Here is a 13206-nt window from a genome sequence, read left to right on the forward strand (position 1 = left end):
GTTGTACTGGATCTCAAGACTGTTCTCAAGACCACTTTTTGAAGGTCTTGGTCTTGTCTTATCTGTTGAGGGCTGTCACCCCTCCCCATCTGCCTGTTCACCAATGACAGCATAAAGAATGGACATCCGTGACGTTACAGGTTTCCGAAGGACTCAAGCGCCACCACGTTGGCTGTCCTGCCTCTTCTTCCTCTCAGCTAATTAAAAAATCATCAATGGACCTGAGGCGGGTCTGGTCGCTCAAACAAGCCGCCTGTACCAGCACCGATATTGGGTACTTATTAGTGACCGGAGTTGGCTAGAGACTGTCTGGTCTTGGTCGTGACTCGGTGTCGGTTTACGCTGCCTCAGCCAAAGCTCTGTTAGCCATTCCACAATCCAGGCTGAGGACCAAAGAGCTCCAAATGCTCTGCACCATCAAAACGTGGTTGAGTCACTACCAACAAATCTAGCAGCATCTACAGAAGCGAGAATGCAGATATGTTATCACTGGTCAAACTGACCCTCAGTGTCGATGGCAGGTAGCAGTAACTGAAGCCACGGCGACTTGATGTTTACAGAAAGGCGTCAGTCACTGCTGATGGTGTAACTGTAGAACAGGGGGAGGCCATACAGGCAGTCAGACGGGTCCAAAAAAATAAGATCTCTCTGAGACAGAGCCAGATAACTGCACCGAGAGGGAAATGAAGACCAGATGCAGAGAAAAAAACCTGGAGGATCAGAAGCAGCGCGCTCGCCAAACCTGCCTGACTGACGGCAGGAAATGTAAGCGCGGGGAGTGAGGAGGGGGATACGAAGCAGTCGCTGAGTTACCGTGTCACCAGACAAATTCCTGCACATTTGTTATACTTGGCGATTAAAGCGATCCACCGACCCACGGTTTGTTTAATATCGCCTCACATCTGCAAAACTCTGCTGCGTGTTCGCGGCGGCAGAGTCGTCTCAGCGGTGCCCGTCTGTTTTTGAAATGACGCAATGACAGACAGGCTTCCCGCGGACGCAAACGCTTCTCAACGCTCAATAAATTGTGGAAAACATATTAAAACCGTGTTTTGGTTTCCTGACTGGAGGACAGTTTTATCTTACAGATGAGAAAAATGATGCTGAGTAAGAAAATAATGCTGCAGAGCCGATTGTGTTACATGGTGCAGAAACAGAGAAGAGCAAGACACAAGAAGACTTAATATTCTGTCCCTGCGGGTTGATTTATACTTAGTGTATCTGTGCAGGATTTTGTGGTTATCGTGCACCACAGATTTTCTTCCCAGGAAGAATTTTCAAACTATAATAAATAAATAAGCAAACGAAGGAAGGATTTGCATCAGGGTTCATGATGTTGAGTCTCGAACCAAACTTGTGCAGCAGAACCGAACATTGTGAATCATCACGATTAGAGTTCCAACATATTTAAACATTATTTACATGTCCAGCAGTTACACAGTTGCGTTTTTTTAATTTAAATCTAATATTCACTCTTTTAGCTCCATTTTTGGTCTCCACCAACCCCTCGGGGAGGGATATCTGGCTCTTTAGCTGCTGAATCCTCGCTCAAGTTACCAGCTAGTCTCTAACTCAAAGTCTGGATAACAAAGAAGCAGTGCAGAGAAACTAAAAAGGGCCGATTTGACAACAGTAAGATGTTGAAAGTAAATCAGAGAAATGTCTACAGAGGTGAGAGAGGAGGAAGTCCATCAGATCCACGACAGATGAGGGCCACAGTGGTTGAAGGTGGACTCCCCGTGTTTTTGTTGAGGTCTTGGGTACAACTAGAAGTCCAGCTGCAGAGGATCTGCCGGGTACAGATCTATGAACAGGCTGGTTCCACTCAGTGATTTAAAATCTAATCTAAAACCTTTACGTTATCAATCACATGGTCAGAGTTGAATTGTTGCTGTTCCTCCTTTCATACTGTCATCCGATGAATCATTATTTTTAAATATGGACCTGGGATTATTTCCCATATTACAAATTAATCAGGCGAACAAAAACTCCCTCATAAACATTGAGACGCCTTAAATCTTTGCAGTGATTTCTGTTTTACAGAGCAGCATATGAACACACAGCCTAATGACCACAGCTGTGAAAATCTGACTGAAGGTTGGTCCGAGCCAGCAGATATGTCCACCGGATTCCAGACAAATCTGTTTTTCTGTTAGCAACATCGTCTAACCAGAAACAGATGGGCGATCGATCTCTGCCAAAACTCAGCACAATTAGCAAAAACCAAAAAATTCTAAAAATGATGCGAAGCCACGCATGCCGTGCTCCCTTTGTCTCATTCCACCGAAAGATGAACAATTCTCAAACATATTTACAACGAAAAAAGGATCCAATAATATCCGCAAGTGGTTCTAAATCTGTCCTCACAGGAAGTGACATCAGCACATGGTATTTATATACAGGACCTGAAGGAAATGACATCAGGGGCGTTCTTGGCGAAGCGTGACGCTCCGTTGGCTTGGAGGCCGTTTCTCCACATCTGAAAGGAATCAGGACGACGAGCGCCGGCTAAAAAAAACCTCTGAGATGTAAATGTACACACACACACACACACACACACACACACACACACACACGTTCTGCTTCTAATAAGGAGTAAAGTGGGTTTGTGTTTCAGTGTGTGTAGAAAGGAATGTGTGTGTGTGTGTGTGTGTGTGTGTGTGTGGTCTGTGAATGTGTGTGTTTATGTATGAGGAGACAGATGACGGGTTTAATACCAAAACCAGATATCGAGTGAAAACACTGAGTCCTCTGTGTTCGTTCAGAGATCGGGACGTGAATCTGGGTCAAAATCCAAGAACACGTGCTGGTGAACACTCAGTCTGCACATGAACTGCTTTCCAGGATCAAATGAAGTGATCGGCGACGTTACTCGTTCATGGGCTCCATCGGGAAGTCGTCCACATTCCAGGTTTGTGCCGCGTCCGTCGCCCCTCCCGGTCATGAGCGTGGACTTTGTGAAAGTGGGGCAGCAGCTGGCTGTTGCAGTCTGTCAGCGGGCCGACAGCAGACACAGAGACTTGTTAAAATAAGCTGAGCGGGTCACGAGACCGATTCTGCTCCGCGCTCACACTGACCAAGTTGGCAACGTCTTTGATCAGAGTGTGACTGAGCACTGAGCAGTAGCCTGGGAACCAGACCGATCTGCCGAGCTCAGGTTTCATTCGCTCTGACGGACGGTCGCCCTTTCCATTCACACTGAATCACAAGTTTGTTTAATATGGGGCAGGTTTTTACGCCATGACTGGCAGAGAAGTTTCACCGGTCACGCTCCGAGTGATTGTTGCGTCTAAGTGCAACGCAGCGAGCTAATGAAACTTAAAGGTCCAGCGTGCGAGATTAAGGAGAATCTATTGGTGGGAATGGAGTGTAATATTCTTTGTTCAACAAGAACTCATTGGTCGTCTGTGAGCGCCGTCCAAAACAAACCGTACCAGAGTTTTATGGCCTGCCACCTCTCCGGTTACAGTTTGGTCAATACGGCTACTTGGTTAAAGGTTATGGTCACGGTTTAAAGACTCTTTGTAGCAGACAGCACATTAACTGCAGGCTCCCATGTCAAAGTCAGACTCTTTGTATGTGCCACGTCCACCCCCACCTCCGTAACCACTAATATCCACTGATCGCAGCTGCAGTTTCACCTCAATGCCCATCGAATACATGACCGGAGGAACTCCGCAACCTTTACATGTCAGGTTTTGTTGTTAATGACATTAATGTAATATTTAGGAGTCAGATTAATTCTTGATTCGTTGTTGGTCGAGGCTGTAAATACCCGCCCCCCAACCTCAAGACCAGGTTTCAGTCCAAACACATAGATCATGATATGTTTGCTGACGGCTGCTCGATTGTTCACGGTCACGCCGGATCAGAGTCGGAGGAGTCATGCTGCACCATCTTTAGTTTGGCTTGTAGGTGTTTGTTCAGGCTGTTAGTCTGTTAGTGTGTGTGTGTGTCAAACATCACAGTTCACTGTGTGACACAGAGAATCAGCATGAATCAGTCCTGAGCTGTGACACGCTCGACAAACATCGACACCTTTACTCTGCACTCATGATGCGTCTCTTTGTTTTTGTCTCTTTGTCATCATTTGAAGTCGATTTGTAGTTGTTTAGTGTCTCTTTGTAGTCATCTCAGTCTCTTTGTAGTCATCTCAGTCTCTTTGTAGTCATCTCAGTCTCTTTGTAGTCATCTCAGTCTCTTTGTAGTCATCTCAGTCTCTTTGTAGTCATCTCAGCCTCTTTGTAGTCATCTCAGCCTCTTTGTAGTCATCTCAGTCTCTTTGTAGTCACCTCAGCCTCTTTGTAGTCACCTCAGTCTCTTTGTAGTCATCTCAGTCTCTTTGTAGTCATCTGGGCCTCTTTGTAGTCATCTCAGCCTCTTTGTAGTCATCTCAGTCTCTTTGTAGCCATTCTGATGCCAAAAGACGTTTCAAATACTCACAGTCGGCATTTTACAACTCTGGAAAGTTATCACAGCAGCAACTATTCTAACGATCAATACGGCGTCCAAGTCACAAATAACCAACAGCAATGTGTGCTTGCACAATATGACTGAGCCTGGTTTGGGTGTCGGTAACATCATCCGCCCCGTGTACGAAGGCTCAGTCCTCGCCGCAGCGGCCCATGGTTTGAATCCGAGCTGCGGCCCTTTGCTGCATCTCATTCCCCATCTCTGTCCACATTCCTGTCACTCTACAGCTGTCTCTGTCAAATAAAGCTTCAATACCAAAGAAAAATAGAAAAAAGTTGAGCCTGGTTCAGCTCTCGTGCCTCTTGACCCTGTGTGTCTGCTACGTCGACCGGCTCCATTCAAATCACAGAGCAGGCCTAAGCCGATGTAAATGAAGACAAATGACCCAGTAAAGGAATTTCCTGCCATTAGTTGACGTCAGGCAATATATAATATATAATACATATATAAATATGAGATACAAAAAGGTCCCGGGTAGGAATGAAAAGCTCTTGATGTGACCGACCTCCTGCAGGGACGAGAGGCGGAGAGGGATGGAGGTGCTGACGTCTGAATGCCCAGACAGAGACTCGATGTGTGGGAGAAGAATACGGATGATGGGGGGGCACGAAGAGAGAGAACAGCGTGTGATAGAAAAATGAGAATGTGTGTGTCAGTGTGTGTGTGAAGGAGGGACAGTATGGGGGTACAGAACACAAGTGTGTGTGAGTGAGAGTGTGTGTGTGTGTGTGTGTGTGTGTGTGTGTGTGTGTGTGAGAGTGTGTGAGAGTGTGTGTGTGTTTGCTTCCACTGGAATCTGCAGAGGAGGCGAGTGAGGCCACCAGTCGACAGCACAGCTGGTTACAATCACAGCAGCTAAGGACTGTACACACACACACACACACACACACACACACACACACACACACACACACACACACACAGTCTGGTGGCCTCCGGCCTAAATTCCCTGTAATTCCTATGTAATGCTAACACTAAAGGAGAGTAGCTGCACAGTTCAGCAGAAAGCAGCACGGACTGAACCGACGTCCGGACTTCATCAACAAATCATCATCGCTCACGTCGTGCTCTTCTATTTCATGCGAATGCAGCTTAAATGAAAACTCCACTGCAATGTTTTGAAGCCCAGGATCTTTGCAGGGAAGGTGAAAGGCCACCGGGTTACTGCAGCCCAGCAGAAGTCATGACAGGCTTCAGTAGGAAAGACAATCTGTAATCAGAGCACAGCTGGAATGTTTGACTAAACCTTTGACCAAACACGATGTGGTGAGGAAATATTTTAAAGACACAAAAATAAAAGTTGAAAGTTTCGTGGATGTTTTTAAAATCTCATTACTTCTTCTCATTTAATTCCCTCTGAAGTCAGCAGGTGTGCTTTCAGGAATTTCGGGGGCCTCTGACAGGTTATGACACCGGGGGCCCCTCGCTCTGATGCTTTCGACTTCATCACGCATCAGCCCGTCACCTCACCTTTCTCTGCTGCTTTTCCTCCGCAGGGCCTTTTCCAGGAACCCAAGACGCGTGTCAGGAAGTCAGGAACTTTACCTGTGGTTCACTCACAGGGTTTGAAAGGCCGATCATCATCTAGACTTCAGATATTATCTCCTATCTAACTCAAAACTGCCTGCCAAAGCATCTCTTTGAGTTTGACAGTCGAGGACAAGCAGCAGTTTTCTGGAAGGCCTCATCAGTCGACACTCATGTCCAGAAATCAGATATCTGGCAGGAATGTAGAGACGTCCATTTTTTAATCAACAACAAAGAAGAATTTACAGTGAGCAGCTTAGTGACAAGATCCAGACACTGGAAGCATCCGATGGCAGAAGATGAGCGACTCGTCTCTCCATGACCCGTCATTGAAGTATTAGTAGAATTAATCACAACACACAGAATCGTTGTTTCTGACGTCCTCGCTTTCTTTCCTCGCTGCTGACGTCTTTACCGACAGTTTAATACAGGTGCAATTATTCTGAGCTGCAACAAACACCTGCGTCGTTACAGGTTACACTGTTTGGTTACGAAAAGTTAATGCACACCATCCAGCCAATCAGATTAAAGAACGCCCAGTGACCGTGGTGTAATAAGCAGTAGTGGGTAAAGTAGTTTTTAACAGCAGTACCTTAACGTTGGTCAACAGTATCAGGACAAACTAAATACGATGACGTATTACAACCAGGAATATTCCAAGCGAATCTATAAACTGTATAAACAGACAAATCTTTACCATGAATTATAAACTTGGTTTCTTTCCGCTAAAATATTTAATTCACTTCATAAAACAAGTTCACTTTCCACACAGAACAGGTCTAGACTGTATGCTTTATAATATTATTTACAACGAGCAAGCACTCGGCGTTAGTGGCAACAAAGAACTTCCTTTAAAGAGGCAGAAACCTCGAGCAGAAGCAGGAAGCACCAAAAACACATTGGTGTCTATCGGACGAAGCCAACGAGAGCGATCCGGTGATAACAGCATGAACAAATCCCAAACGAGGAGGTTTATCTCCTCTTCAACAGCTCTGTAATGTCCACTTATTTCTACATATTATGAACCATGGCTAGATTTAACGTATCAGAGATTGTTGTTGGCTCTCTGGCTTCAACAGCGTCCTTACAGCCCTTCCCTTCGGTTTACCACGACCCACTTTACCAAAAACCTCTCCTCTAATTTTCCCCCTGTTTTGCCGCTTCTGGCCCAAGAAGCCAAAAAAAAAAAAGCCCCGTCAGAGTGGAGATCGGGGCGGCTGTGATGAATTGATTGGATAATTTCGACCATACGGGAGCATTCACATGTGATTAAAGTAACGAGATGGCATTTGTCAAAGGTTACCGCGGCTAATGCGTGCAGAAAAGCACAAGGCTGCCTTTGTCGCCGGGGCTTGTTTTGCCGGAGAAAGTGTTCATTAGTCCATAAGTACAAAACTAGACAGTGATGCTGGAGAGATATTTGTCCTACATACTTCTTTGTTTTCCACAGCAAACAGTAGAAATGCATAGATTCCTTTACTGTGACTCGGCTCAGCTGGAACAGAGCTGCTTTGTTTGCGATGTAAAGCAGGACAGTGTGGAGTAAATTACATTGTTAGCACAGGCTCTGATGATATAATACATTGCATGAACCGGATGATTAATCAACATTATTTTACTAAAACTCCTGGTACCACCGTTACTGCTGCTACTAACCCTTTTATTTGACGTGTGACACCCCCGACAAACAAAGTTCATCCCCCACCAAAGACGGAGACAGATCTACAGGCAACAAAGGCTCAGTGGCTCAGTTATTGCTGACCAGCCAACAGGAGTTTTGTAGGATCATTGATAAAGAGTTCCAGCTAACTTTTATCATCTCCAAGCACCAACGTTTGAGAAATGACAGCATCTTTTCAGCTAAAGCCCCAAAAACGACTTCAAGACTTCGAGAGAGTCCGCTCAAAGATCGGGTCGGCTGGACGGGACAACCAGAAGTCAAAGACTGTTGCTCGTCTACGCTTTCCCACCGACAGTCAGTCTCAGTTTCTTTTAACCACGACCGTGATTGTTCCGTAACCTCAACCAAATGGTCACTGTAACCATAACAACGAAGCCTCCTCCTAATTAACAAAGTATTCAAACCACAACGTTTCCCCCGAACACTAAAAAGGGAAAGTCTTGTTTGTGCTTGGACCTGACCGAACCTTAACCAGAACATTATCACATCAGAACAAAAGAGATTTCGGACGCACAGATCTGATGCCGTCCTGCCAGTCAAAGCATCCGCTCACGAAACGCTTACGCTGACTCAAGTGACATCACCTGAGGACACGTAGTTCCCTATGGCGACTGCAGCAGCAGAACTGAGGCTAACAAACAGAAAATGTCTACAGCATATCACAGAGAGAGAAACAGTCACAGGGTTTCTGTCTTAAAGGTTCTTCCTCTTCAGAGTCGCTGTGGTTTCACTCCAAAGCCAACATGCTCTTAACTGTTCTGTCTCACAGCCTGGATGATATGGCCGAGAGCAGAACCGAGCCAGAACACATCAGCTCCCGCCAAACTCCCAGCGAGGCCACCGCTGGAATACCAGCCTCTAAAACGAGCGTCAAACCAAACAAACGCAGACTCGAATCTTCCTCCCTCTGCACTTGGCAACTTGTTGCTCTTGGCAGCAGAAACGAGGCGCTGCGTTCAGCAGAGTCCAGGTTTAACAAACCTGGATTCGAAAGAGGCTGAAAGTTTCTCTCTCTCTGCTCGTTTGGGTTTTATCACCTGTGCTTTTCATCACCTGGTCAAACGCCGCCATCATGGAAACATCAGAGGCTTTAGGACTTTAAAAATGTGAGACAATAAACACATTTTTATCAGTTTTCTCACAGATTTGCAACATATGAAGGAAACTATGTTCCTCTGAAGTTATTATATTTGCTTTGTTAGTGCAGTAATGTGTAATGTGTGTACATTTACACACCTGGAAACACGTCAGAACTCAAACAGCTGCATAAATACGCTGATTCTTGATCATTTCAGGTGATTCTTTAAGAAAGAATTAATTTCTTTTAGTGGAAAAGTTTTAGATGTTAGATTATATAATCAGAAGAATAAAAAACTCTTGAACGCTCCCTCTAGTTCAGACTGAGATAAATGCTTTACCCCATATAGCAACAAATAGCAGCATCTAAAATGACTATTGGCCTCGTTCATGGCGTAACCACACGAACTGAAAATAGAGATCTGTTGCAACAGAATGAAACGTTTATTTTATGAGAGAGAAACAATCGCTTCTTTTAGAGAGAAAAGCTCCATCAGAGAAACTTCAAACCAAAGACAGTGAGCATGAATCTGTACAGGACGGATAAGACGAAGCTCGGACTAGCAGACGTCGTTTACAGAGACTGTATGAACAGAGGGGATGTGTCGTCTTTAAATGTGGTGGTAACTCACTTTTACACTTGAGGCGACTTTTACAGCCCGAGACATTTAGAGAATGTGTTTTAATACGTCCATCTGTGTACATATCAAATATCATAAGCTATGATAGTATACTTAGTATATACTACTTCTTTGAAACTGAAACACAAAAAGCTGTCAGACGGGTTTATACATTATGAAAGCACTCATGGAGAACCTGCTGTGTCTGAACACGTGTTTCTCATAGGCTGTGTATTAAAGCTGCAGTTTAACATGCCTTTCAATCAACGCGTGTATTTAACACCATGAACCTTCACTGTCTGCTGCTGCAATAAGTCGGAGACAGTAAGCCAAATGTTTTTTGACAGGATGTCCGCAGGGAACGTCGCTGTACGGGATCATTCCAGAAGCATGTGACCGCCTGCACATCAACGATTATCTCGGGTTACGTAACGATTGAGCAACTTCGGCCGTTCATGGGAGATTCCTGCGATGAGCTTTTGAAAAGAAGCGTACCTCGACAGACCGAGCTGCAGATAGGAGTCTTTGTTACGGGGTCTTGATGTCAGAGGGTTTCTCCTCACTGCTGATCTCTCATATTTTCTCATTTTAATCTTAAACTTGAATCTCTGCATCTATGTGAACAGTGTTCAGAAAAGAAAAGAAAATATTGATACACCTGCATATCCCCTTATCACCATATCATCATGAGTTTTAAGTTGTAGCTCATATTTACTTCATGATTTTGTAAAATTCTGTAAAATTTTGTAAAAAATTGCAACAGATTTGCAAAAAAATTGCAAAAAATTTGCAAACATTTTGTAAAAATTTTGTAAAAATGTAAAATTTTCAAAAATCGAAGTGACACAAGCAAATGAATTCCTGCAAAACGTGTTTTAAAGTTTATCCTTCTCTTTTCCAGGCGTTACCTTCGAGCTCTGAGCTGAAGCAGTCTGAACGCCAACTACAGTTTTCTACATCAACACTGATTGGACAGCCACGTAAAATTTGGTAAATGATCAAATATTCAACATATTTATCACAAACTTCAGTGACATTTTCACTATAAAACATGTGACATGTTGTTTCTTCCTTTCTTTGTAGGTCACAGAGAGCTTCGCAGCCTGAACCTGAACCAGTGGACAAATTTAAACATTTCCCGTCAGCAGCACTGATGTCCGGCGTTTGTGACGCCTTGAATCAGAGTTAAAGTCGTCGCGTGCGGCAGCTTAAAGGAAACTTACATAGATGTGTCTCTGCTGGTAGCGCAGGAAGAGGTTGTGCATGATGGCGCCATCGTGGAGGTCCTCGAGGGACGCCATGTCCTCCACCCCTCTGATGCTGCTGTGGTGCATGGGCTGCACCTTCTGTCGGGTGAGTGCATTCTGCTTGTAGGTGTAGACCTGAAGGAAAAACATGGAGATGTTAAAAAACAGAAACTCAAATGTGGATCAGGTCGTTCTGATGCTGAACGTCCTGCTTTACCAGCTTCAACCTCCAAGTCTGAGAGAGATAATTCCCTAGAGGTCAACCCGGTTTCCTGAAGTGTTGTTTACAGTACAGTTGGTCCGTGTCAGCTTCCTCTTTAGCTCTGGTCCAGTTCTGGATGGTTTGCTCACTGGTTGGAGGCCAGACGTGGACTTCAGGCTTCACTTTGAGATTCAGTTTTCTCTGAGTGTTAAAAGAACTGAGACTCTAAAATAAACGACACAACGTCTCCTCACATTCTTTAAAATCCAACCCAGTCCAGCAAAATCCATCCTGGTCGTCTGCCGACACTCGTGTGAGTAAGAACACATAGTTTAGTGTCAGTAAGGATGATGCATGCTGGGAACAGAAAGTGAACTGACAGCAGTGTGACTTTATGTTCGTTTTGAACGTTACACAATGTTTTTTCATACAAATAGATCATAAAACTGAGACGTCCAGGTGTCTTCAGATGGCCTGAAGTGATGTACGTCTTAGACAGGACTCATAAAAGCTGGTACCTGATCTGCTCTCACTGTTTAACTGACGGACACATCATATCTCATGTTACTGGAGGAGTGTTAGGCCTGGAGAGGTTAGAGAGAGACAGACCTCTGGCAGCACGCGTTCAGTCCACGATTGTTATCAGAGTATTAACGGGAAACATTTTAAAAATCACTGACTAAAAAAGCTGCTTTCAGAGCAGAAGAACAACTCAAATTCTTTAAAAAATGAGAAGCAAAAGATTTGAACTAAAGAAAACATTAAAACAACTTTTCTGATGCTTTCAGGTCATTTAACGAAGGGAAGGGAAAGAGCAGATTCACTTCCAGTGAGTCATGTCGGATAAAAAAATCTCTACCTGCCTTCATGCTGCTTCTTATCCAGCACAGGAGAAACACACGGACATGTCAGATTTAACTCAGCAAAAACTGGGTCAGTACTTTTTGTTTGAAGTTCATGATGAAACCACCGTGAGCCTCACAGGAGGAGCTGCAGAGCTCACCATGAAGACTGAGGCAAGCATTTCGGACTTCGTCCACTCGTCTTCAAAAGTCCTCGGAGAACCTTTTTAACTGTTGAAGGTTCTTAACTCACTGCAAAAAAAGTTCTTCAAGTCCCAGCTGGAGAACGTCTGGCTGCTTTAAATGTTAAATAATCTAATGATGTTTTAAAGGTCTCCTTTAGCAGCAGTGCGACCTGGTTTGGATCAGTCTGAACACCATGTTTGTGTTACACTTGCGGCTGTGTGTACAAATTATTGTTGTTTCTGATTTTAAAGGTTCATATTCAAATATTTTACAGCGAGAGCGCTTAATAATTAATTAATAATCATGTTTAAAAAAAGAGATCTTGCTCTCACATTACATATACTTACTAAATTCCAACTGTCAGACAAATTAAAATTCATGTAAATGAATTTAAAAGTACAGTGCGTCCCTGTGCAGGAGAAGGAACATGAAGTACGAGGAGTGGAGTGCTCATTAATCGTCTGCTGTGGGCAGAACACTAACCTTCCTCTCTGCTCGTATTTCATGTCACCTTCCGCACAGGTGACACTCGGCAGGTAGCCGAGCTCAAACACGACCCGGGGCGAGTCAGACGGCTGCTCATCGTCTGGTCTGAGCTTTTCAGAACTGAACTCAGTCCAGTCTGAGCTCGGCAGGCTGTGATGGTGTCGTTTCTCTTTTTATTGCGTCAAGTTTCTCTTAATTTAATGAAGATGATTAACATTAGCCATAAACATTGATCAGGCTGGACGTGTTTCAGTGTTTAATCATCCTGAAATGACTGGGATGCTGAGACTACTTCATGTTTGCTTCTTTGCTCTGAGCTGAAGAAGATCTGACCTCCTGTGAAGATCAGCTGGGTTCAAACTTTAGTCAAAACATCTCAAAGTCTCGACTTTCACGTCGGGATGGAGTGCAGAGGACAGTTTATCTCAGCGAGATACAAAAACATCCTGAATCAGCTCGAGCTGCAGAGAGAGCGAGGGGTCCGAGTTCAAGAGATGTTGATGCTGCAGCTATGAACTTCCTGTTATTTTTCTTTTTGGTTTTCAGATTCCAGACACATCAACATATTAGTCCTACACAAAGAACGCTGTTCTTCACCTCCAGGTGACGACTGACCAACCTCCAAACCTCACTCAGAACAAATACACAGAAAAGCACTTCAACATTCAACCACAGAGAAGTCATTCTTCAACAGTCACATCAGCTCAGAGCTTCATGCCTAAAGGACATGTTGGACCACAGGAAGGTCCGGCTGTGAGAGGTTAATTAAGAGAAGACCTCAAATTATCATCGCTCTGCAGGAGGTCTGCAGCCTGCAGGAGGACGATGCCTCAGCATCAGAGGAGCAGGATCAAGTCTCTCAGCA

General features: G+C 44.4%; 1 protein-coding gene across 2 annotated transcripts in view; it reads right to left on the minus strand.

Annotated features, from left to right (window-relative positions):
• Positions 1–13206, minus strand: part of myo10 (myosin X) — a 91893-nt gene that overhangs the window by 43078 nt on the left and 35609 nt on the right. For both annotated transcript variants that reach the window (XM_027290484.1, XM_027290483.1), the window contains exon 3: positions 10602–10760. In XM_027290484.1, coding sequence (XP_027146285.1) covers positions 10602–10760 — 159 coding nt within the window. The remainder of the gene's footprint in view (positions 1–10601; positions 10761–13206) is intronic.

This window comes from Larimichthys crocea, chromosome II (genome assembly GCF_000972845.2).
Source record: "Larimichthys crocea isolate SSNF chromosome II, L_crocea_2.0, whole genome shotgun sequence".
Lineage (NCBI taxonomy): Eukaryota > Metazoa > Chordata > Actinopteri > Sciaenidae > Larimichthys > Larimichthys crocea.